Source organism: Pogona vitticeps, chromosome 10 (genome assembly GCF_051106095.1).
Source record: "Pogona vitticeps strain Pit_001003342236 chromosome 10, PviZW2.1, whole genome shotgun sequence".
Lineage (NCBI taxonomy): Eukaryota > Metazoa > Chordata > Lepidosauria > Squamata > Agamidae > Pogona > Pogona vitticeps.
In genome coordinates, this window is record NC_135792.1 from 2,981,249 (window position 1) to 3,007,766 (window position 26,518).

Below are 26,518 nucleotides of genomic sequence, written 5' to 3' on the forward strand. Positions count from 1 at the left end.
TGCTGGACTCAAGTCAGTGCCTTACTTCTAGAGGCAGATGTCCATCAACCTCAGTGGATAACCTGTTTGGGCCTTTTCCTTCTCTCAAACCTGGCAAGGAGGCCCTGCCTTTGAGGAACCTTCCTGCTCACTTTCCTTAAGCCCTGATCTTCAAGCAGCTCCACCTGGCAAATGAGTTACCGAAGACCTGGATGCAACATGTGCTCCACGTTGACTCTCCAGGAAGTGAGACTGGCGTGGGGGAGTGCCCATGTGTGATGCCTCCTCAAGACTGGGGACCAGAGGGGCCAAGAAAGGAGATTTGGACCCAAGGGGGCCGGATGGTAGATCCTCCTTTGTGGCTTGGTGGTTTTCTAACAGAGCTTGGACGTGTCAGATGCTCTTAAGTCTAGATCATCTGTCAGGGTGCTGTGAGCATGGTCTTCTTGCTTTGGTAGGGGTTTGGACTTGATGACCCCTTCTACCTCTACAGTTCTCTAAATCTCTCCTAGCCCTTGAACCATCAACCCCGTCTGCGTCCACAGCAAAGCCTCCCGTACCCCTCCACCATTTTCTTCTTTAAAAATGGCGGTGTTTCTACAGCAAAGCAGCAGGCTTTGTACACTTGCTGGATCGTCCTGCACAGAAACGAAAATATCACAGCTACATATTATTATTTCTCACTCTCCCTTTCTCTTCTGTTTCAGACATTAATTTCTGGAGCAGTGGTTGAACAACTGGATTTCTTAAGAATCAGTGATACAGAGGAGTACGTATGCTTGAAATCACAACGCCTGGGTAACATTAATGTGCAGCATCTCAAAACACTGCTCAGATTAATATTTTTCATAATCTGAAATCATAGAAAGGTTGATCCTTGCAGGGTGCACTGGATTTAGAGACTTCAATTATTTCTTTCTGCAGACCTCCAGAATTTAGGAGTTTAGAGGAGCTGGAACTTCCAAAACATTCAAAAGTCAAGAGACAAACCAGCACACCCAACGTGACTGAATTGGAACAGCAGCCAGATATCACCGCTAGCGATTGGAAAAACAAGCCGACTTACGATATTCTTCAGAAGTTGAATGTAAGTCTAGAGGAGGAAAAACGAAAGTTCCTTGAACAATTCCTGTGCGATTCTCTGGAAGCACACCATTTGCTGAAGACATTGTCCGATGAGTGGGTGGATGGAGACTGTTATTATTCTCAGGGGGCACAATAAGTCTTAGAGCAGGAGAAGGGGAAACCTGGAGACAGGTGAAGTGGACCAGCTGCTAGAAAGAAACACTTCCTTTCCTGGGTCCCCCTTTTCCTACATGAATCTGGGAGCCCATGATCCACAGCTGCATGAAAGGTTTAGAGCAATGGAGTATCAGTTGCAATTCAGATTGCCTTGTGATCCCCCCCAGATTTGTTGTATGAATTAGGCCACTTCTCAGTTAGCATTCTTCATTCATGGAAAAGCTGAGCTAGAAGGTTAGCGTTTGAAAAGAGCAGACATATACACACTGTTCTGTAGCTGTAAGGCGGCAGGTTTTTTCCCCCCTTTCCTTTCTAACATTGACTTTTGTTTATTATTGATTTACACCCGATGGCCCTTCCTGATCAGGACTGCAACTGCCTAGCAAGCCAAGCCATTCTGCTGAACATTTTGCTCAAAAGGGAAGGCCCGAATTTCATCACCAAGGAAGGTATGATTTGCAGCAGGCAATTGTGCCCGTCTCTTGACAAACGTGAATAATGGACATGCCCACTGCAAGTTGTGTTGCTATTTTCCTCTCCATTAAAGCACTTTCTATTTTAAATGGGAAACAGGCATTTGTACATGAGTGGAATGAACCGTTAAATGTATTAACTCTTTTAAGTAGTCTCCATACCATATGCTGCCTCTTTATAATTCTGAGCATGCAGTTTGAGAGAGAAATAGGTCTCATCTGTTAAGGGGAAGCTGGAAGGCAGGTTGCATTTTCTGTGAGCTTTGGAGCTTGTGTGATCTCTTACGACACTTTTCTTTGTGGATATATTGGATTCATTTAGATCCGGATCTAAGGGGATGCAGGTGGGGATGTTTCTTACTTCCCCAGCATCAATTCCAGCTTCTTGGAAAATATAGCACGAGGGAAGGGATGGTGTAGAGGCATCTTCTGTTAGCAGATGGCAGATCTTGGATCCAGTACATTATCTCAGTGTTGCTGGTAGTTTAAAAATGATGGCATGATTATGAAATAACTAAGTTAAACCACCAAATTATTAAATAATTAACAACAGAGAGCTTCACCCTCATTGAGGGAGGGGGTGTCCATGCAAGGGAATGGCACGGCTAATAAAAAATGAGATTACCAGCCAAAACATTTGTGTAGTGCAATTGCTAGCCAGTTCAAAAGTCTCATTTATTATGCTTTGCTCCTAATTTCGGGAAGATGGCTAAAGCAAAGTTTTGCTTCCTGTTTTCCTGTCTACAGGGGATTATTTCTAAGTAAGTAAGTAAGTAAGTAAGTAAGTAAGTAAGGAAGGAAGGAAGGAAGGAAGGAAGGAAGGAAGGAAGGAAGGAAGGAAGGAAGGAAGGAAGGAAGGAAGGAAGGAAGGAAGGAAGGAAGGAAGGAAGGAAGGAAGGAAGGAAGGAAGGAAGGAAGGATGGATATAACTAATAAGATGATGGAATTAGTATTGAAATCTTCTGATAGGGTTGCAGTGAAAATCTGCACTGCAGTTGTTAGCAGTGGGGCTCAGGACCACCGGTCACTTGCATCTTTAGCTTCTCTGACAATGGCCAGTGTAATTATCACTGTGGCCCAGTTCTAAAAAGCTGTGCGAATCAAAGCTTCAGAGGAAGTTTATCAACAGCTGCATGTACTAAACTCTCAAAGCAGTCATAAACAGCCAGCACGGTGCGAAGTCTCGCTACAAATATTTAATATTGGTAGGCTTAGCTACTCTTCCAGAGTTAAACTGCAGAACTTAGTGCTAGTTTACAGGCGTTCAGGACAGTGTTGCGGGTTACAAACCGGGAAGGAAACCTGATCCCATAGCTGTTGTTTTCTGAGAGAAACCCACCTAGGAAATTAACGTGAGCGCTGATGTTTCAACATTCTCCCCACTCCATGGGAGAAGGTAACTACCAGGCCTTTCCTGCATCCTGAAGAATGAGTAAAGCAAAATATGCTGTTTATATAACCACCCCATAATGCTTAAAGGTCTCCCTGGGTGGCTTACAGTTTGATTATGCCAGAAGTTTACTGACCTAGGAAAGATGGAAGGTTGCGTCAACCTTGAGCTGGCTACCTGACCCCAGGATTGAACTCAAGTTACGAGCGGAGTGTTCACTGCAATACTGCAGTTTAACCACTGTGCCATAAGGTTCCTAGTGCTACCCTTACATTCTGGAACAAAATGAGCAAATTATCAAGTTCCCTGTACATCTGCACTGTAACTGACTTCCCTCTTCTCTCTCTCTCTTTCTCTTGGTCTCTTCTTCATGTTACGTGTGAATTAGGTACAGTGTCTGACCATATTGAAAGAATCTATCAGAAAGCTGGCAGCAAAAAGCTCTGGTTTGTATATAGCATCCTTTGGCTTCCTGTTGTCTTGCTTTTGAATTCTGTGTATCACCGTTTTTGAATTTTGTGCTGCATAGAGGGGCTTGATTCCTTTTGGAACCCCAGGAGCTCTTGAATTCCAGATACCCGGAGATTCTTATCCTACATACCCGAATGCCGATTCTGGAAAATAAGTGCCAGGAGATCGCAACAGTGCTGATAGATGGAATGTTACAGTAGAATTAGAGTGTTTGTTAAAAGAAAGAGCAAATAACTAGGAAGTAAATTGGCTATTTATATGCCTTATTTTAAAAACAACCCTCCTGGTTACTGCACAGCAGTTAAGGATTTTCCTGCACTCTGGAAGTTATTCCCCTGTTAAATTATGTTAGCTAAGCTTTTTAAGTTCTTCTTTTTTTTAAAGATCCATGGATGTCGTCTGCAATTCACATCCAGTTACGTACATTCTTTATAATGCTTTACTTCCCATGTCAGCCTTTCCCCTGGTGTCTTTAGAATTATCCAGCAAGCTCTATGAGAAAAGAATTTGCTCAAGCTAGCGTTCCCTTCCATGTTCTCAGCTTCCGCCTTCAGGCTTTGATTAGAATTCCTGTAATACCTTCTCTCCCCTTCCAGCTGTGCAAGAAAAGGTATCTAGCAACCTCTTTTCGAAAACCTGCTTCAGTCTAGGGACAGAACAAAATAGATAGACTCTCAAGTAATCCAGCCAGTGGTCAGACCAAGGAGAATCCCTTGACTTGGATCTGTCTGGCTTATTGTTGACTTTGTAGCCATGGCTGGCCAGATATCTCTGGATGCTCCCAGGGCACCAGGCTGTTGGCTGTTTCCCCCTTGTTGTTGGTCTTTTTAGCATCCTGTATTTCAAAAGGTATCAACTCTGTACCTGGAGTCCCTTTGATCTGTCACAGCCTACCCCTCTAAGCCCCTTTTCATCAGCCTGCTCAGCCCAGATGTGTTGGCTTACAGTGCCGATCATCCTTGACCATTGGCCATGTTACGTTGATAGGAGTTCATAGAGTAGAATGCCTAGAGGGGCCCAGACCAAGAAAGTCTCCTTTAATCCTTCAAAAAAGCACAGCTCTCTAAATGTACAGCCATCATTGTATCAGAGGATTCCATAACAAAATGTGTAAAGAAGCACTGCATGTATTCTCGAAGGATTTCACGGCCAGGATCCAAGGGTTGTTGTGGGTTTTCTGGGCTGTTTGGCCGTGTTCTGAAGGTTTTTCTTCCTAACATTTTGCCAGTCTCTGTGGCCATGGGCATCTTCAGAGGACAGGAGTCAGAACTGAGGATGCCGGCCACAAAGACTGGCGAAACTTTAGGAAGAAAAACCTTCAGAACACGGCCAAACAGCCTGGAAAACCCACAACAACCAAGCACTGCATACTTCATTGTGTCAACGTAGTGGGTCTTTCAGCAGCAGAGTTTCATGTAGTGGCCTCCATGTTTGGAAGTGGTGCGTCTCCAAAGTATACCTGGAATGTTTTATGCAGAATCCGTGTGGAAAAACTGGTTTCCTCTGAATTCCTCTTTCATAATTCCCGTATGCCATACCCAGGTTGGTGCTACGCTGCAGTGCGGCATATATGCAGAAATTCGCTTCCTCTTTAGCTCCCCACATTACAACTGTGGTAGTCCACGGGAAGCAGGTAAAGTGCACCGAGGTTTGAAACAGCGCTGCTTGAGACGTACAGGCTGATTTGCATTTTGATGGTATTTTGCTTTTGTTCAGTTTGGTTCGGTTTCTTTCTCGTAATGCTTTGCGCTTGATTTTCAAGAGTGTGTGCTTTCACCCGTTGTCATGGAAGTCGTCCTCAGTTTAGCTGATGGATTTTGTGCTAACCTGGCGCTGTTTCACACATATGCATTCATTAACTCTCCTGATAAATTATGGTATCGCTTAAAAGGCTTGTGTTAGGCAATGTGAAACATTTGGTTTTATTGCATCTGTGTTATTTCAGAAAACAGAAATAAAGTTTTATTTTGTTTTCATTTGCAATAAAAGTTATGTTCTTATCCAGTCACTCTTAAAAAGTGCAGCCCGTTTTTAACCCCAGCACTTTACATGGTTCTCTTGTCATCCCTTGGTTACATCCATAGACCTATATAGAACCTATATCGATGCTTATACTATGTACCTACATACAGCTGTTGTCTACTGCTCCTCTTCCTACTGCCAGAGTCTATTCCCCTATGATTTATGATTGTGGGATTAAAGATAGGACTCAGTGAGGTTCTTGAGGAGGGTGGGATGGGGGAGTATTAAATCGTGGCTTCTCAGAGGTCCTGCGTGCCCAAGACCTAGCAGCCTTCGTGAGATGGAGAGAGCCCACTTACAGGCTCCTGTTCTGGGCAGGCTGTGTACCTGTGAAGAATCCAGTGGTGGATCCAAGCGCCCATCTTTTGCCCCCTTGGCCACATTCTGGGCCACGCAGTCTCCTGTTGCTTGGGAGCAGGAGCAAATTCTGGAGGGATGAATATGGGAGAAGGAAGTGGTAGAAAGAACTCTGGTTTCACTGCCCTTAGGACAGTGAAGTCCCTCTAGAGAAAGGCTTCATCACAGGTGGCTCTCCAGATGTCATTGGATTGCGGTGCACAGCTAGACCTGTCCATTAAAGCCAGCCGCGTGGACTGTTCAGTCAGCGTTTAGTGTATGGTCGCAGACCCGATAATGGCATGGATTGATGAGAATCATGACCCTCACAACAACTGGAGGAGCGCACTTCATCAAACCCTTGGTCTACATGCATGGAGCCTGCTAAAGGTATAGGTAGCTTGATGCTTCCATTTAAGAGCTTCTACCACAGGGGATGAGAGAGTCCAGCAACGGTTATACCATAAGGAGCTGCTGAGTGTAGACTTTGCCTCTTTGTAGACACGCATTTATTCCTTCTAAGATGTGGAGATAAGAAGCCATATGGTTCGTGTCATGATGTTCATGCTGTGATTGTATTGTCTGCATATGATTGATTGCACATCTGGTCACCTGGTCTGGTTAGTGTCAACTTCCATCCAGTGTCAACTGATTCTGTGATATATCTTTCAGTGCCCATTAATAAGAGAAGAAGGGGCCCATGTGGATATTTTGCTTTTCATAAGTGCTGTTCAAAATTGGATGTTGAAAATTACTGTTTTCATGTGATGCCACGTGGGGTATTTTAATGTTTGCTTTGTGGCTAGAAAATTTGTCACATGGTCTTTAACTTGTTTTACATGCCAGGGTCCTTTCCCCCCTTGCAACAAAAAACTGCTTATCTGCTTTCTCAGGATGGCTCTTGAGAAATGCAAAGGGCATTGATTTCCTTTGCAAAAAACAAAAAAGGCAAAACAGTGCAATTTGGTTGAAATGCCTGAGTATTCAAAAAAATAAAAATAAAATCCCAATCACCCACGCATGAGAACATTTTTACTGAATGCAAATTGCCCGGGCGGTCTAAAGCAGTAACGTTTTTGTTGCTTACCTAATTTTAATCAAGCCGTCTCACTGATGATGTCAGAAGGAAAAAAAGCTGCAATGGTTTATAATGTATTATGCAGTTTTGTGAGTCCCCAGCACAGCCATTTGTGATTAAATAATTCAAGCTTTATCCTGTTCCCTGAAAAGATCTTATAGGGAGACAGAACTCAAGTCCAAAATGCTCATATAGAGGTCAAATGTTTAATGCTTAGAGATGTACTGTATCATCACATAGGGCAGCAGCCTTTCAATCAACGTCTTGACTTCATCAAACTTGTGGTTGACATCTACCTGGATTGCTCTGTTTTCTGCCCTCAGGTCTGTTGTGCGCTTCGCAGCAAGTCTCTTATGTAAAGTAGTGGACAGCCTTGCGCCATCTATTACTAATATTTTAGTTCAGGGCAAACAGGTAAGTTTGTATTTTTCAGAATTGTTAAACAGGCAAAATACGAGCTTCAGATTTCCAATCCTCCTTGCATAAGAGAATAGAATGAGTTTGATTACACCTAGATAATTTTCTACTACTCTGTAAAACCTTTCCTTCAAGTCTGTGCAAACATCTTGCTGATTTCCCCTTAAGCAGCCTTAAAAATTGATTTTGGTCTTCGTTCCTTTCCCTCTGTAAAAAGATTGTGAAGAAGGAATGTAGACATTTATCCCAGTTAGAATGAAGAACTAATTTGAATAATATTTCACAAAGTCTGGCTGAGCATTGCCCAGTTATTTCATCAGCATCCAGAAGGGATTCAAAGCATGTGCTAGGGAAGGAGTGACAGCAGCGTCTGGCAAATTCTAGGGGGGCAAAACCATCATTAAAGCATTTAATCGAGTCCCAGCTAATGTTAAGAAGACTGGCAAGGTCAGGCACAGGAAAAGGGCTGCTTTCAAAACTTGATTTCACAATCATGGCAAAAGGATATTTTTTGTAACAATGCTCCGTCATAAAAGAATCCAGACTTTGTAGAGTTTTATCACCTCAAAGGTAGGGATGGCCAGTCAAGATAAGGGGAATGTAAATGTTTTCATTCCATTTGATGGTACCTCATTCGTTTCTTGACCAAAGGCAATTTAGACGGGTTCGTTCACAGAAAGAACTTTGCCCTTTGGGAACTCACCCTCATTGATGCTCGTAATGTGGCATGGTTTGGCTGTTGGTTTCCTTTGCTTTGGCTGCTTCTGTTGGGATTTGGCTGTTCTTTTGCTTTGGACAAACCAGTGAAGACGTGATGCTGTCTGTCCCTTGAAAATTGTGAGAGGAACCAACGGCTAGATGGTGTACTGCCTCCTCCTATTGGGAGGCGAAGCTGGGTTGGCCTGAACAGTCCAGAAGTTAACCATAGTGTAAACGCACTGAATAACCGTAGTCAAATCACGGCTGGTGGTTTGCATATGTGAACGAAAGGACTGAGGGGGGAAAGGATCCGCCGAGCCTTTAGTTATCATTCAAGGGACAGGCAGGATTATGACGGCACTGGCTGCATGCGTATTTATGTCGTGGAAACGAGGTCTTGCTAATCAGTTTCACCATTCAGTTTAAAGAAGCGTATTAAAATGCAAGAAGGAGGATACAGTGGAAGTCACCATTCAAACTCTCTGTGGCTTCAAGAGGCTGTATCCCAGATGAATTCAGTTTATTAGCAGTAAATGTAATATATGCACTTGTTATCTGAATTTTATTTATTTTGACCCAGGAAAGGCTTGCTATTGGGCAGAGTGTAAGTAGACACCTCAGCTATCAGATGCTGGAGCTCCCTTGTCAGAGGAGTGTGTCTGGCAGGATTCCTAGCCGTTTCCTTCTGCGAGAGAGCATTTTTGTGTGTTTTCAACGGGGCTGCTGCCTCAAGGGGGTTGGAAAAGGGTGTCCTCTCATCTAGGCGGAAGTAAGATCCAACAGCTGCTCCAGTTGGCTTCTGTACCGTTGAATCAAGGTGGGGGGAGTGTGCCTTCTCTGATTTTGCTCCAGGCAATAAAACACCTTGAAGCCGCTCCCCATACTTCCCTATTTGGTTCTTCCCTTCATTCCCCAAGAAGCTGAATTTAGAGCAGCAGGAAGTTTAGAGTGAAGTGGGTCTCTGTGGACGTGGGGCTGGCCCCCTTCCCAGCCTAGCAACCCTTGAATTGAGCCCAGTGATAACCATGGAGAATGATTGTGCCCCCACACCACCAAAAAAGAGGGGGATTTTACATTTTTATTTTTCCCAAACAGTTCTCATTAGCGGGAAGCAACAGGGCAGATCCAGACTCTTTCTGAATGTGCACTCTCATGAGTTATTATTCTGATGCTTCTTTTTTTGTTGCGCAACGCTGTTTTAATGCAGAATAATGGAAAAGCATGTAAAACTCCTCTTACCCATCAACAGTGGGTATTTTAACTCGCTGAGCTAATTATCCTCTCCTCTATCCAATCGTGTTACAAACAGGGTGAGTTCAGTTGAGAAGATATAATGAATAAGGTCCCCTTCACTCTTTCCTTGTCTCACGTTATAACTCTAATTGCTGCTCATATGTCCCTTTAGGTGACTCTTGGGGCATTTGGCCAGGAAGAAGAAATCATATCGAATCCCTTGTCTCCAGGCGCAATTAAGAACATCATCTACCACAAGTGTAATTTGCAGGATGAGAGGGAGGCTGTTCTTCAGCAGGAACTTGTCATTCATATTGGCTGGATTATCTCCAACTCGCCAGAATTATTTAACGGCATGCTGAAGATACGAGTGGGGTCAGTAGACAAGGTTCTTTTTTACTCAGTTGCAAGGAGATTGGAGGGACCGGTTGCTTTTTGCCTCCTTTAATATAAGGGCCCTCACACAAGCAGAACCAGGGGGGACTCCTCAAAGCAAATGCTCTGTGTGGAGAATATTAATGTTATTTTGAGGTTCAGAATAGGATTCCTCTCCACCAAGAGCTACCGGAAAGCATAATGCACCAGGATGCTCCTTTGATTCCCAAGTTCAAGGTAAGGATGTGAGGAAGACATGCAGTTTTTATGATCCTTCATTTAAAAAAGGTACTTTGACACCTAGGGGCACTCTCCCGAAAAAGCTGTCAATGGCTGTGAGGTTTTTTGCACCTGCACAAGAGAAAAAGAAAACAAAACCACGAAAAAGAAAACAGGTTTTTTTTTCATTAGTAGCAGCATTAGCAAAATAACAACACCATCAAGAACAACAACAGTGGGTGGGGCCCAACACAAAAAGGACGTGTGGTTTGCGAAAACAACAGCAAGGACACCTTGTTTCAGGTGCAAAATGCAGGGTTTTGTGCAAAATACACTTCCACAAATATAGGAGTGGGAAGAGCCTTGAAATGTGACAAATGCAGAAAAGCTGTGTTCATCTTGGTGGGTTGGAAGAATACATTTGAATCCTTTGATACTTAATTGCAAAAATAAAGTCAGTGAAGATTCGCATCCCCAGGCCAAGGTGCTGCTCTGGGATGGCCCGAGAATCTTCTATTTCATTTTGTTGTTGTTGTTTTAAAACTGGGTTGGAACAGCAGGTGTAACCCCAGTCAGGATACACAGAACCCGGAGCCAACTCCTTTATTTTGGCTCCTAAAGCAGAAAAGTCCTATTTTTCTCTCCCTGGCAGTAGAAACGTTGGAATTTTAAGCAATAAACTTGAGTGCTTGGGCTGAACTTTCAGTGATCAGAATTAACTGTGCTATTGTATTAATGTCCACATGTTAGTACAGTGGAAGTCCTGTTGAGTTCAGTGGACTCACTCCAAGAGAAACCTGTGTAGAACTGCTGCTTTAGTCAGTAGAGGATGGAGGTGTTTCAGAAGATATTTATTTCGATGAAATTCGCCCAGTTTTGCTGTGGCGGTTGTGTTCTCCTTTCTCCTTTTCTCTTTTGTTACCTATCATGCACCTGTGGCTTGAGCTGGAATTATGAAAGCAAATCAGTCAATGGAAGGATTCAATACCGAAAGAGGGTTGGCATCTTTGTCAGTCGGTAAAGCCCACATTCCCCTGGCAGGTGTTATTTTTTCCGTCATTGGATGCTCCCAGTGGTAAATCCTGTGTAATTTAAGCTCTCGTCTAGTGCTGTGCTTATGTTGTTTTCCCAGTGGCACTTCGGATTGTTAAGCTGCCTTAACGCTGTGCTGGAACATCGGTCACACAATATAGGCAATGAATTTGGGCCTGTATCTAGGGGCGCTTCTGGGGTGAGACAATGCATCTTCTCTAGCTCTGCATTCATCTTTTGATCTAAATTAGTTGCCATGGCAATTAGAAATGGGATGTTCCATTCAGTTGCCTTTCACGCAGAAGCAGTAATTCGCAATCCACTTAAGGCAGTGCCTCTGTGCTTAAACTGGTGCCTCCCATCAAGTTGGGGGGAGGAAGGCAGCGGGAGTGATTTGTAGATTGCCAGTTTCACTCCCCCCCCCCTCTCTGAAGTTAAAGCTTCAGGTATTCAGCAGCTGTGTACAGCTAGTGCCACGAATTTTCACATTCAAGACAGAGGAAAGGGAGAGCACAGCACACAGTGTAACCCTTCCAGTTTTACAGCATTACACGGATGCATCGTTTTATAAGGCCCTAAACAAAGCTTTAAAGTGAAGTTTGTTTTTCAAAGCTTTATGGTGCTATATTTTCTTTCCTTGATATCTCCGGCTTATTGCTAGTTTACCTTCACGGACAGAATCCGAATTTCTTTCCGACCGGTAACAAGCACTGCTTTTAAACTTCCTTAGACCTCATGCTGTCAGTTTACGCCTGTCTTATTCCTTGAATAGACCCTGCCTTGAACAGTTCCGTTTTTTGCTGTTTCGATTACTCATTTTGCATGAGAAATAAGGCAGCAGAAATATCTTTTGCACTCAAAGGCAGTGTAAAGAAGGAGCTAAACAGCAGGGTAATTAGAGCTATGTAAAGGTCCCCGATTTGGTGTCAGATCTAGTTTGGATTTGGGCCAGATTTGGTTTAAGCCGATTTGGACCGGGTCTGATGGAGATGTCTATCAAGATTTGGAAATCCGAATTTTCTCATCTCCACTAAATGGCATTTGGAAGTTAAAATGGCAGTAGCTTTTCTTTTGTTTTGTTTACAGAAGCGGGAAGAAATGTGAAGCTATTATAGCTCCCTCATCAGAAATTATTGCTTCCAAATTGCAAATAGGTCCCAAACCCTCCCCCCATATTGCTTTCTCAGATAAATACATGCAATTTTCTTTGCATCCACAACACACACACACACACACACACACACACACACAGAGAGAGAGAGAGAGAGAGAGAGAGAGAGAGAGAGAACTGTTTTACTGTGCACTGCTCTTCCAAGAGATGAATTGTGATCATCTTCTTCCTTTGCAAGTTAATTAGTTGCTGTTAAGGGGCGCACCTTTTGCTCTTACAAGCTGCTTAGCTGCTTTTAGCTACTGAACACTTACTTAGGTGTTAATTAGGAACGAGGTGCAAGACTAGGCTTGCTTGCTCTTTAGTTTCTAGGAAGGCTGCTAAATTCACTGAGACTTTAATTTCAGTCCCTCTGCAGGTTCACGTCAGCCAGTTTTCTTCCTGACAACTTGATCATGGGGCTGCGGTAAAGAGTGTTAGTGCGCAAGGGAGCCCCTCTGATTGAAATGGTGTGTGTCGAAAACGCCGGTTGCATTGCTTCAAGCTCATCTTGCCTGTAATTTAGTGTGATTCCTGTATACAATTGTAATTCTTGCCTTTAATATGTGATATTACAAAATATTGTGACAAAAAGGGTCAGGGGGAGAAATAAGGCAAAATACATAGCACTTTCAAAATGAAAAGGTTTGCATCAGTGTGAGCTTTCATGGATCAAAGTCCACTTTGCTTCAGCAACTGAAAGGGATCTGATAGTCTTTTAGAGGGCACAATATTTGGCCCTAGTTTCTTTCTTTTTATTCCCTTATTTTTGCCTGCATGGGGAGGCAGGCTTTGGAATACATTATAGTGTTTGTTACTCACCCCCATGCTGTGTCTCACTTCCTTTCATTTTTCAAAAAGCATCCATTAACCCAACATTTAAAAACTAGTTTTGGAAAATAGGATTTCAGATTTACTTAGAGAAAACAGGAAGCTTTTTTTCCCAGGTGCTATTACATTGTTTTAATTAAAAATGTGCACTATTCAGAAGTAGTTTAGAGACCTCAAAAGATGCACTCTGAGGAAGAACACAGGATAATTAATTTTTTTTGGACAACGGTTTCCAGAATTGGAGAAAAAGGATTCTGAGAATTGTGCTTCCAGGCTTTATATTCACTTACTAGGGTAGATCCATCAAATCAGTGAAACTTAAAAAAAACTCTTGAGTTGCCAAGTGACTGGATCTAAGCCACTGGATCTGTGGAGACACGAAAACAGCTATCTAGCCATGACTAAGCAGGCCAAGTTCTGGTTGACATCTGAATGACAAATTTACCTTGCCATCCCTTATATGTCTGAGTTCTATGATGACAGTAAGCCAAGGCAGAAATGCACAAAAAGAAGTAAAGAACTGTCATTACAAAAATTCAGGCATTGTTAATTTTCCCCACTTCCATTTAAGTACACCCTTCATATTCCCCCCCCCACACCTCCTGTGTTTGAAAGCTGGTCTCTTTCCTTGACTCAAGGTTAATCCCATATAGCCAGCATTCCTATATTTTACTGTTATTATCCACTCCAGTGAGCAAAATTAACCTTCTTCCAGAAATAGTATTTCAGTATGGCAATGATTAGATTTGGTGTCTCATTATTGATTCGCGCGCCAGCTTTTCATGCTGAAATAGATCCAGATCCTGGCAGCCCCATTTCAGTACACCACTCCAATCAAATGCATTCTAGCAAGCCCATTCAATCATGTCTTTGCTGGCCAGGCCTCCCAAGGTGTGAAGGGGTTGTGCACCCACACACCCCTGATTTTGTCTCCCTTTTTCTGTGGCTAGAACTTGTCACGTAAGCCTTTGCAGGCAGAGAAGGCTTTGGTGAATGGACCCTCTCTATCCCCACTCCCCACCCTTTCCGTCTTGAAGATTTAGTGTGGGAACTATCCTTCAAGATGCTTTCCCCACACCACATGATCCTGCATTGTCGCATCAGCATGATGCTGCTTTGTCTGCGAGAGACCAGAATTGTAATTGAGGCTGGGATTTGTCTCTTCCCTTTGCCCCTCACTTTGTAATCTCCACTAAACGCTGTTTCAGCAGGTCTGTGTTTTGGCCTTTGACACAAGTGGAAGGATGGCGTTTATGGTGTCCCTTGATAATATGGTTTGGCTGACCGAGGTGCTTCTCCTCTGAGAAGAGTCCAGAAAATCTAATGTCGAGGGCACTACAGACACCATGATGTTCTCTCACTTCTAAAATGTCATTTTTAAAACGTGGAGTTTGTCACTTTCTATTGCTTACAGTAAGCAATCTATTTATCCTATTGCTTGCCTATTTAGGAAGCGGTTTAAGGCGGAGGGGGGGAGCGAAGGTGAGCAGAATCACAGATCCACAGGGATCATGACCTCATAGTTTAAAATTTTTTAGCATCATTAAAAACTGTTCTGAACTTTTTGTAACAGATGTTCCCTCCCACCATTTCTCAACTGCATTTAGGTGGTGTTTGCTGTTAATTTAAAGCAGAGGCAGTCAGAAGATAGACGGAGATCCAAATTTGTTGACAGTTGCAGAGATCGGAAATTTACTTTTAGAAAGGCATTTCTTCCCATTTACAGTCTTTAAACAGTAATGTGCCAGATTACTCATGCTGCTGCTGCTTATTATTATTACTTTTTTTGTTAATTAACGATTAACTCGTCAGTTGAGCAAGAGGATGGCGTAAAACTTGATCATTTTCTATCAAAATGCCTCTAAAACAGGCTCTTTAGGGGTAACTTTAAAAAATAATTGGGAAATTACTTGCTACATTGATAAACTGCCTGCATTTCCTTTTGTTGTATTAAGCACTAAGTTGTATTAAGCAGTTTTCGAAGGAAGCTTAGCGTTCTCCCCACCCCAAGGTAAATTGCTTCATGTAACAACCTTACTTGTAACGTGATTTTTCCAAACCCTGGACAATAGAGAGGCAAGGTTCCAGTTGTTTAACAGCAGCATAAAAATGCTTCAGTATCTCTCTGAGCCAGTAGGGCGATTCAAATCCAAATTGCTATTTAAGCTGAGTTAATTTCAGAAGTTTAGCCAGAAACAAAACGATTATGTTGAAATGTTGTGTGCTGTGGGTGCCAGAGTGGCATTCAGTCAGAGACACAAAAAAGGAGGTAGCGATCCTTTTCTTTAAAAAACAAAACAAAACAGAAAAAAGTTACAAGTCTGTTGAGGCTAATTAAGCAGTAAACAAAACCTCCCATTGAAATGATTGTTGGGTAAAGCCGAGGCCAGGTGACTTGGTGGTGGAGGTAAGCTCCACTGAACAGATACCATTCATTTTAATCTAAATGCTGTTGTCTTTTACCGGTGAGATGCCAGCTTTTGCAAGCAATTTGAATAGACCATTAAGCCCTCCGAGTAAACAGTATGTTTCCTTTGCCGTTTATGGCTTTTCAGAGCATTGTGCTAAAGATGGCTGGTTGGCCGGAGCAGGTGTCAGCCGTGCCCTCACTGTCGTATTCTCCGTGGACCTTCCGGAGTCTTTAAGGACGGCGTGGGTCCCAGCCATATTTAAGGTTGTTTAGTAGAGTAGCCTATCTTAAGGGCTAGTTGTTGAAATGTGCATAACTTTGTAGCCGAAGCCAACAGGGATGCCTGATACGTTACTTTTATGACCCAGTTTATTCTTAATGACCCAACCTTTTCTTGCTTCTGTAGCAACCGATGGATGTTTTCTTGGGGGGGGGGAGCAGCTGGTTCCTCAGGGCTCTCCAAGCATGCCCGGGGAGTGTTGTTCACTACGAACCATCCCTGTTGTCAAATCCAGCCCAGGATGGTTTTGGAGTAACCGACCTCCCAGAGGCTTCCTCTGCCTCTGCGGTTCAACCTAGCCGCCTCTAGGCCACTCACATCGAAAAGAGACTCCCATCTCCGGGGATTGGCAACTAGCTGAGCTTCTGAAGTTAAAGATACTTAGAGAAAGCTTCTTCCTGCGTCGGAAGCAAATCAGTCCATTGCAAGTGGGCGAAAATGCACCGTCCGTCTCCTCTTGCAGGCTGACAAGTCGAGCAAACAAGAAGCCTAGAATCCGCAAGCAGGGAATCCCTTTACAGGGGCCCGTTGTAACCCCATTGCAGGAAAGCGAGTTTGGGGTTTTTCAGAAGGGCGCACCATCAAGCTAGATGATTAAAAGGGGTTGTGGGAGAGAAGGGGAAGGTCAGGCAGGCCTTTGGGTCCGTGTTGTAGCCGTGAGGTCCAGAGTTCAACTACCTTCCAAGATGGCGGAGGCAAGTTTTGATATGCCACTGTTAAGTGTGTAGCTGTCAGCTTCCACCGAGCTGTGCCGGCTGGGAGGAGAGTGACTCATAGATTTCCAGCTCTGTAAGTGCAGCTTTGTGTACCGCTCAGACATCTGCCTCTCCCCGTGGGCAAAATACACAGGTTTTATAGGCAGCCGATAGCAGAAATTCAAAGAAGCAACCACCAGCCGTGTAGAGGCAATGCTGGAGATTGGATTTGTAGTGAGAGTCCAGGTAAATGAGCAGTAAAAACTCAGACTCTCCAGTTAACATCAGTACAGAGTAACAGGACTTCTTTTGGCTCCGTCTGTGAAGCGTAATTCAGCTTCCGTCCTCCCGTCTCTGTTCTTGGATGGCCAGGGAGAGAGAAGCCCACTAGAAATATAATAACTACCATGTGAAATAGAATCAAGTAAAAGAGAGAGAGAGAGAGAGAGAGAGAGAGAGAGAGGAGCCTCCCCCATGCCATTTAAAAAAACATATATTTGTATCTATGACATAGGGTAAGGTGCTTTTGTTATCTCCCCCCCCCCACCCAAGAATGTTGTTTCTGAACAGTTTATGTATTTCGATGGCAGTATTTCCGACTGGCTTAGATCACACCAGCGTACAGTAATTTGAAAAAAATACACTAAATATGAAATACAGGCATGAATCCAGTGATAGCCTTCCAGATGTTGGGTCACCTCTTAGGCATTGATTCAATAGGTCAGCTCTAGTTGGTGTGAGAAGCTGGACTGAGGCCCTAATATTTAGGTTGCTGGTGAAATCGGTGGAATATTGAGCCGCACAGGGACGGCTTGAGAAAGATGGAGTTCTCAAGCTCCTTCCTCTCTATAGGGCTGTATCTAGGATTGGTTATGGCTGCTGTGAGAGGAGGGAGAATCATGTCCAGCAGCTTTCGTTGAAAGGTTAAACAAATGTTAGTCCTGCCAAAAGATTCAGATATTTTCCCCATGACTTTTATGCATCACATATTCAGACTGCTATGATTTTGCATTTGTATATGTAATTTGGGAGTTCGATTCCCCAACTGGGCCTCCTGGGAGAAGAGCCAGCCTGGGTAGCCTTGGGCAAGCTGCACTGTCCAAGGGCGCCCCCTAGAGGAAGGGAAAAAGTTGAAATACAGAGTTTTTAGGGTATATCCTGTGTACCCATGCATCTTTTTAATGGAGATTGGTTAGATTGGATATTGCTTTTCAGAGTGTACAGTTTTGTATAGCTTCTCACATATATTTTCTCCTAATAAGGAGCTTTTCCCAAACATGCTGGGAGTCACTCCCATCTCAGCAAATGTGTTGGGTTCTTCAAACCGCCCCCCTGCAGCCCTTAGCTGGAGGTTTCTCAGTCTTATGAGGCCACGGTACTTCAGTTTGTCAGGCTAGAAGTTGTGCAAACTCAACACCATCCAGATTCATCAAATTCCACCCGCCTACCCATTCCCTGTCTTGACACAGGAGATTTCAGCCGGGGATATTGTCTTGTTTCTACTTACATCTTCAAAATAGAGATTGCACTAATGCGTATTTTCCTGTTTTCAGATGGATAGTGCATGCCATGAAATACGAACTGAAAATCCGTGCTGGGGAGATGCCCCCTGTGGATTTATACCAGCTGTCACCCAGCGAGGTGAAGCAGCTTCTCCTGGATATCCTTCAGCCTCAGCAGTCAGGAAGGTAAGGCGATCTCTCTCCACCAGCATCTCACAGTGGCGTTCCTTGCTGATTGATTGCACAAACTGTGTTTTCTTTAGATTTCTTCCTCGTTCTGCTCTGCAACCAGTTCTTTTCCCAACACACGGTGTTATTTGTGTGTGTGTGTGTGTTTTGAAGCTGAAAAAGCAAAAACAAGACATAGGCAAGACTATTTGCTCCCTTTGCCCATGTACGGGGCTCTGCTCCGTCATCAGATTCTGATACTTCTGTTGGCAGTTGCCCCAGGCATCTGATGTAGGTAAGATTTCCCTCATTGCCTTTGAGCCTCGGAAGGGAGCCAGCCTCACCCAAAGACTAGCAATTTAAGGAGTTTGTTTATCTGCTGATCGCTGACCCCCTTTCTCCTGGACTACTGTGAAATCCACTCTCCCATCAGCATGCTCAGGCCACAGCAGTAGCGCCTGGAGTGTGTTGCTTCAAGATGACATGCTCAGTTAATATTCGCTGCCTGTCCAAGAGAGGGTGTGTACGCATGCCACAGACAAGCACAGAGGAAGCTGGGGATGATGCTGGCAGGCAGTTGCCAAACCACAGCAAAACAGAATCAATATCCTCAACTAAGATTTGTAAGTCAATTTTTGGAGCCAGCTCTTAACATTTTTAAGACCCCATCATCTTCTCGTGGAATGAGAAGATGATGGGGTCTTTGTGGAAAAAGACTAAAGTCTTGGTGGAAAAAGACTTTAGGGTCTTATGTGTGTGTGTGTGTGTGTGTGTGTGTGCGTGCGTGCGTGCGTGCGTGCGTGCGTGCGTGCGTGCGTGCGTGCGTGCGTGTGTGTGTGTGTGTGTGTGTGTGTGTGTGTGTGTGTGTGTGTGTGTGTAAAAGTAACTGAACATTTTGTGTGGACAAATGCACTTGTAATATTATTTCTTCTGTCCCCCCCCCCCAAAAAAAAGTCCGTACTCAATGTTCTTTTTGCAGAGAGGTCTTCAAAATGCTCATACTGATAAAACTGTGCTATCCTTTGAGCAAAAGAAAGATTAGAAACCTGGCAAATTCCTCGCTTGCTTTTGCCTACTCCCTGTTTGCGAAGGTGGAGTTCCAGAGACAAACAGTTCTTTTAAGCTTTACATTCATCTCTTTATGAAACCAAATTTCTGTGCAAAATTGGCCATGTGATTTCTTTCAAACCCCTTTTGTGTGTGTACGGATGCGTAGAGAGAAACCTTCAAAGGGAAGAACTGCTCTGAGGAGATGCTCTTGCCTGGAGGAAAGAGAGAACATATTGCATAAATTAAAAAGACTGCCAGCTTCTTTCCTTTTGCTAGCTGAAGCCTATGGCTAGGCAGGTTGTCAAGGAGGCCCGTTCTTCATCACAGAGTTGGGGTTTCTGCTGATTAGATAACATCCAGTTGGGTCGCCTGGTTAGTTGTCTTTCAGCCAAAACGGTGAAGGGTTTTGGAGCACCTTTAAGTTGTAGCAACACCCTTAATCCACCATGGCAGCTGTTCCTTGTCTCTACCAATTCTGCATCTTTCACTCAATGTATAGTCTGCCTTTCTCTCAAAATTGGGACTCAAGGTATGACTTAAAAATAACAGGATTAAAAACTGAGTTAAAACAGCTTGTGAAACAGGTTCTATATAAACTGGCCATTCTTATGTGACATGATGACACATCTTTCCCATAAACTGTAGAATATAAGGTTGCCACTTAATAGGAATATCCCAATTCTGAGTTGCTAAGGATTTAATATTAAGACATGGTTCATCTGCAATGGCAGTTCATAGTTCAGCATTGTATAACCGAGCACTGATTATACGGTCTCACCTTCTCTAACCCCCTTGCATGTCATGGTTCCCTTCAGCCTTGGTTTGTAACAAGCTAGTTTGTCTCTGTGCTTGAAATTGTAAACCATGATTAGCCCTCCCCTAAGATTCAGTTTGGAAAACATGGCTCAATCCTTGTTGGCTTGTTTCCACTCATCATTGTTAAGGCTAACCATGATGTTTAGAGTTCAGGCGTAACACTTAAACAAATTAGAAGTTTCTGATCTCCTGGTGGCAGAGGATGAGGCGATTGCTTGAGTCCAGTGCTTGCACATGTTTCTTCCTTCTGTGTTCCGATCAAACCATGGTTGGTTGCAAGATCACAGAAAAAAAGAGGAGGAAAAATAAGGAATACACAACCATGAGCTTCCTAGCTGCTCATTTGTTGAGATATTGTTGTTATTTTTCAGTTGTTTTATCCTATTTTCTGTGAGCCGCCCAGAGTAGACATTGTCTAGATGGGCGGCATAGAAGTTAAGTTGAATGAATGAATGAATGAATGAATGAATGAATGAATGAATGAATGAATGAATGAATGAATGAATTTGTCTTGTGCTTAAGAATGGTTGGTATTAAATGTGAATTACACCTTCAGAAATTGATCCCCAAACCCCAGAATTCTTGACTATTGGCCATTCTGGCTGGAGCCGACAGTAGTTGCAGTTCAAAACATCCGGAAGGCACCATGTTGATAAAGGCTGTATTAAATTAATCACTTCAGAAGGAAATGAGTTGATGAGATAAAAAAGTGCCCCTGTCCAGAAACTGACAAGCTTATCAAGCCAATTTAGGAAGGTTTTTTTTTATTTATGTTCAGTCTGTGTGAGATTTTTGTGTTTGTCTATTCATGCTGAAGCATTTATGAATATTTATTTGCTAAAGAGAACTTGTGACAGTAAAATTCTAAATTAAATGCAACCTTTAAAAATGCTGTAAGGACAGCAGGCGACAAGTGAGATGAATCACAGAGGAACATTCTGTTTAAGCTCAACAAGATTTGGAAAATATCTGAAAGGTCAATATGCTTTTCTGCATGGAAGCTTTGACTGCCTCTGTCAGGTCACTTTCTGGTCCAGACTCAAAAAGATAGATTTGATTGATCGCCTCTGGTTAAAGAGGTTTGACTTTCTGGTTCAGATCCATTTATAAGGCACACATTAAACTTAAACAGCAGGAGCGCTGAACGTGATCATTCAGCTTTGTTATTACTCGATTCTAATATTGTTCTCGTCTTTAAGAAACTGAAACGTTGTTATGACACATTTGATAAGAAAGTCGCCAGAGCATATTGTGTTTTGTCTGACTGACTGATTGTTGTCGGGTCGTGGGTTTTTCTGCTTATTTCTTACCGAGTTCAGTTAATCCACAAAAGCAAGTGTTGTTTTGATCTGGGCACAGATTGCTTTCATAAGCAACTCCTTATCTTGCTTGTTTCCCTTTCCTTCTTTTTCATTCTCAGATGCTGGTTGAACCGACGTCAGATTGACGGGGCCCTGAACCGAACTCCCAATGGGTTCTATGACAGGGTGTGGCAGATTTTGGAGAGGACTCCCAATGGTCTGATAGTTGCTGGGAAGTTTTTGCCACAGGTAAAAATCACCTGCAAGTTACCTTGGCTGTCTTAGGTTTTGAAGAGGAGGCTGCTTAAAAGTCAGGGAGGCTGCTACTGGGGGGATTTCTTGCATCAAAGGAAAATTAGACTAAGTGGGGTCCCTTCCACAAGTTTCTAGCGTTGAAGGAAAAATGCTGTTTGGTCACTGGAATCGCCAGCCTGTATTTGTGAAAAAGTCTGTCACCATAAAGAAACTGGCTGATACCACGCGACAGCTCAATCATGTTTCTTTTTTACAGCAACCCACCTTATCGGACATGACTATGTATGAAATGAACTTTTCCCTTCTTGTGGAGGACATGTTAAAGAATATTGATCAGCCTGAATACAGGCAAATAATTGTGGAGGTTTGTATCGTTATGTTGGCTGTAAGAAACACGAATCATACATTTCGTCACGTTTTATGTTTTTGAGACAAAAGTGTGAGAACTTGAGCCAATACAGAAGTTTCAACAAAGAAACAAAGAACTCATTCTCTGGACTGAAAAATTGAAATCACTTCTTAAAATCTTTAAACTAGCATATGCTGGTATCTTGGGTCTAATCCATGTACCTTTTACTCCACCAGAACATTGCCCTTAATAACTTTTCTGAATTTGAATCAGGCCCAATGAACTGAAAGAGGCTGGCGTCTATAGATTCTCCTGTACTAAATAGTCTGTCTCAATGCAAAGCTGTTTCCTGTGTTCTGTATGCACAAAGGTCCTGTTCATTGTCTTTGAAACTCCTGCTTGGGAACAGGTCTTTGATGAGGAGGGGTCCACGGTGGCAGGAGAAGCCAGCAGGCATGCTCATTCCCCATAAAATGGCCACTCTTTGCTGGTTGGTTGGTGGCCAGTGTAACTTTTTTCATTGCTGCTTTGCCCGTTAATTTGTACTATGAACCAGTCAAGCACAGCAGTGTCAGTGGCAAAGCTAAACATATGACACTTTAGTTCACACTTTAGATAGTATCCTTTTCAACAGTCAAGAAGAACAGTTGTGTAACTCTCACAGTATCCCCATTCCCCACTTCGCAACCAGTGCAAAAATCGCTATGCAACAGGGAGCCTACCAGAGTTTGCATGCGAAGCCCCCTCCCACCCCATGATTGCTAAATAGTACAGTATATTGGCCTATGTGTCCAGGGTAACCCCCCCCATCACCATGTACATCTAGTCCTCTGAAGGAGAACACCTGTACATGAGACAGCAGATATAGATGGAGTGCTGTTTAGATAGCTGGACTCAACAGTTGACCAGCATTCCTGCATGTTCTCCTAACTTGTGTGAGTTTTTGAAGCATCCTGCATGTCAGACTGCTCTAGAGAGGTAGGCGGATGTGTCTGAATCTTTCGCTTTCTTCTGTGCTTCAGTTGTTGATGGTTGTCTCCATCATTCTGGAAAGAAACCCCGAATTGGAGTTTCCAGATAAAGTGGATTTGGACAGATTAGTGAAAGATGCCTTTGATGCTTTCCAGAAGGACCAGAGCCGACTCAAGGGCACTGAGAAACAGGTCAGTGCAGTATTTAATCCATGCTCTTTATTTCTTATTATTGGCAGGCTTGGGTCTAACGGCAGGCTTGTGGCGCTTATAATCCTTACCTCGAGGTGGAGGAGAGTGTAGCAAAACCTCTGAACACCTCTGGAGTTCGGATTAAAGTCCCAGCCAGAGAAGACTGCCTGTCCTTCCCGCCCCCATGCCAAAACCTTTCCCCCCCCCCTCTGGTGCTCTTGCTGGCTCCTCTCGCCCTCTGCCTCCGTCACCGTCTATATCTGCCCCAGCCTCCAGTCCTCCTTATGCGGTGCTCCTCCACACCGGCCCACCATAGCTCTACCGTGTTGTCCCTTCCCGGGAAAGCATAGCTGCGCCTTCTGTCGCCCAGCAGCAAAGTGCGCCATAGCCCTACGACCCCCACCCACCCACATCATGTTGGCAGGACTCCATGCTGGAGGACGGGCGGTGGACATTTAGCACCCATAAAGGGACGACTCCCTGAAGGAACTATAGAAAGGTTTGCAGTGGCTTTGCCCCTGCAGAAAGATGGTGCTTAAAAATGCCGTAAAACGTGGCCTCATCTTTGGTAAAGGACCTCGATCCGACCCTTAACGAAGCCCATGTGGGGTATGTGGCTCATGGAATCACAGAATAATGGAGTTGGAAAGGGTCCCCTGAGGTCACTGAGTCCAACCCTCTGCTCAAAGCAGGAATCCAAACCGAACACCATCTGATAGAGGGCTGTCCAATTATTCTCTTGAATGCCTCCGCGTTGAAATGCCCACCCCCTCCCAGGGTCACAGGTTCCATTGTCATACTGCTTTAACAGTTAAGAAAGTTTTTCCTGATATTTGCCTAAAACTGGTTTCCTGTAGCTTGAGCCCATGATGACGTGTCCTTCACTCTGGGATGATTGAGAACAGATCCTGGCCCTCCTCTATATGACTATCTTTCAAATATTTGAAAACTGCTATCGTATCTCACGTTGTTGTTGTTAGGCTTCCTCATTTGTGCATCAGTCAGCGCCCCCCCTCCTCTCCAGCTCTTTGGTTAGGATCCAAAATATTTACCCTACTAAACGACAGGAGAATGTCAAGTGTGGGAAGTGCACTTTTCATCACCACACTGTTTTCCATCTGTGGCGCTCCTTGCTGCTAGTTAAGCTAATTGTTACCCATCAATATTGCGGCTAAGATCAAACTCTTGTTTGTTTATGCAGGATGACATGACTTCCTTCTATAACACTCCTCCGCTGGGAAAACGAGGAACGTGCAGCTACTTAACAAAAGCCGTGATGAATTTATTGCTGGAAGGCGAAGTCAAGCCCAGCACGGATGACCCCTGTTCTGTTAGTTAAATCAAGTGCAGCCGGTGGATAACAAGGTGGTGGTTAGAGTTTGTCACTGCTTAGCCTGTAACGTTTAGTTGTAAATGGAAGGCGACCATTTGGATGGCATCACATCAATTAACACTGTGGCAAACTCAGATACTTAGGAAAGCAAACCTGACTACAGCTGAAATATCATTTCTACTCAAAGGTTCCCTCCCCGCCATACATCTCCAGTGGTGATCTGCATTTTTCACTAAAATGCTGCAGTCGCCCCTTGGTTCAGCGAACGCATGAAATCGCTCCTGTTGATTGAGAATGCAGATAGTTTAGAAAAATTAACGGGGTCTGTATTTATAGTTTATGCCTTGCTGGTGAATGATTGCAGGGATACATTTATTTATGTCGTAGAGAATCAATATGTACTGGAATGTTTGTGACGTCTCCACCCCCCACACACCCTTTATTTTGTATTGTAATTCATTATTGAAAAGGCTTATTATGAATGCTGAATCAAGCACAGGCATAAATATTTTAAAAAAATTAATGAGGCCCCTGGTTGAAGGTGAATTATTTGTTAACTTCCGCAAGATAACTAGCTTTGGGTTTGAGTGCTCCAACCAAGCTTAAGGGTAAAATAAAAGCTGTTGCGCTAAATACATGCTTTAGAATATGTCTGTAATTGGTTTTCTGTTTAAGAATGACTTCAAACTTTAATTGCTTGCACATACTCGTTTTCTGTTTTCGAAAATTGCAGGGAAATTATTATTTGTTTAAATCAGCCTCTTTTCATGTGAGGTCTTTCCTTCATTTTATGGCAGGGGGGGAAGCCAAAGTGCTAATTTCCATATTTTGTGGGAATCACTTGGTTATAAGGCCATTTTCAAAAAGCTTCGTATAAAGAGCTTGGGCGACCGGTATAATTGGCTACACAGTAAAGAGTGATGTTGATCAGCACAAAGGACTTTAGAGGTCGATCGGGCCAAATTCATGGAGCATAACGCCACTGCTGGCCACTTGCCATGATGGCCCTGTGTTAGCCCTGCCTGCCCAAATATCAGAGATTATATACATCTCAATGCTACTTCCTGGGGAACATAAGCAGGAGGAGCCCGTCCTGCTGGAAGTCTTCCTCTAGTGCAGTGGTTCTTAACCATTGTTACTCAGGTGTTTTTGGACCACAACTCCCAGAAGCCTTCAAGCTCTGCTGGCTGGGGTTTCTGGGAGTTGCAGTTCAAAAACACCTGAGTAACAAAGGTTAAGAACCACTGCTCTAGAGAACCATGAGATCAGGAGGCTTGACTTTCTCGGCTTTTGATTCGACCCAGCATGTTTCCAGTATCTCTTCCTTAAAGGAAGCCTTTCCCATATGGAAAAGGGTGTAGGATGCTGCCAGTCAGGCTATCCATCCATCTCGCCCAGTATTATCTGTTGGTTTTGGTCATCGGGTGCTCATCATAGAGAGCCCACTCTTTCCTGACCCTTGAATCGTGTAGCAGAAAGGAGCTGGAGATTGGCCCTTGGGCCTTCTACATGTAGAGGTTGGTGCATCACTGATGAATTAGGTCCCCTTTCCCCCCAGCCACCGAAAACCCTCCTGCATATGGGAAACCAATCAGGGTTTCATTGCTACTATGGCAAGCAGCATGTCTTCTAAAGAGAGCAAGGTATAACCTTTACTAAGACAAAGATCTTTGCTGAAAGACCTTTCGACTCTCTTGGTCATGGAGGTGATGGTCTTAGCAGACATCCAGAAGGTACTTTGAGGAAAGTTGGAGCATCGCTGGCTGTCAAGCATCCCAAAGTTTAAAAAGTTCCCACTGGCCTTTTTTTGGTGTCCAAATATTTAAACAGTTGCAGGAAAGATGGGGTAAAAATATGAGCACATTTAGCAGAGCCTTAAATCTGATTTAGAGCTTTTCCTCACATGGCCGCAGACCTGGAGAGTGTGAGGCTATTGCATGCACCATTTGCTACTTGAGTGTGGCGATAAGAAAGGCATTTTTGAAAGACATCCTTCAGCTTCCAGTGCCTTGCTTTGTGGAGCTTTAACCTTTTCCGCACCAACGCTATTTCTGCGACACAAAATTTGTCTTGGGGAACTTTCACCTTGGGCTCTTTTCAAGGAAATGAATCTCATGAGTGCATTGTGAAACAGCACAGCCACATAAGCAGGCTTGAACTGAAGGTTACGTTCCTGAGCATCTTGAAATGTTGCTGGTGGATGGGCGCTTCTTCTTTTTTCTTTTTGCATAATGGGTCCCTCAAGACTG

The 26,518-nt window shown here is 43.7% G+C and overlaps 1 protein-coding gene across 9 annotated transcripts in view; it reads left to right on the forward strand.

Annotated features, from left to right (window-relative positions):
- Positions 1-24,916, forward strand: part of PHKB (phosphorylase kinase regulatory subunit beta) — a 99,964-nt gene extending 75,048 nt beyond the window's left edge. For 7 of the 9 annotated variants that reach the window (XM_078380445.1, XM_078380446.1, XM_072980974.2 and 4 more), the window contains 11 exons: positions 687-748; positions 904-1,066; positions 1,589-1,670; positions 3,473-3,530; positions 7,315-7,405; positions 9,513-9,715; positions 17,886-18,020; positions 21,289-21,418; positions 21,681-21,788; positions 22,796-22,936; positions 24,138-24,916. In XM_078380445.1, coding sequence (XP_078236571.1) covers positions 687-748; positions 904-1,066; positions 1,589-1,670; positions 3,473-3,530; positions 7,315-7,405; positions 9,513-9,715; positions 17,886-18,020; positions 21,289-21,418; positions 21,681-21,788; positions 22,796-22,936; positions 24,138-24,275 — 1,311 coding nt within the window. In that variant the 3' untranslated portion in view covers positions 24,276-24,916. Of the gene's footprint in view, positions 1-686; positions 749-903; positions 1,067-1,588; positions 1,671-3,472; positions 3,531-5,097; positions 5,189-7,314; positions 7,406-9,512; positions 9,716-17,885; positions 18,021-21,288; positions 21,419-21,680; positions 21,789-22,795; positions 22,937-24,137 lie in introns of all 9 variants that reach the window. The other 2 variants (XM_072980973.2, XM_078380447.1) reach the window with 1 other exon arrangement.
- Positions 24,917-26,518: the final 1,602 nt, after the last annotated feature.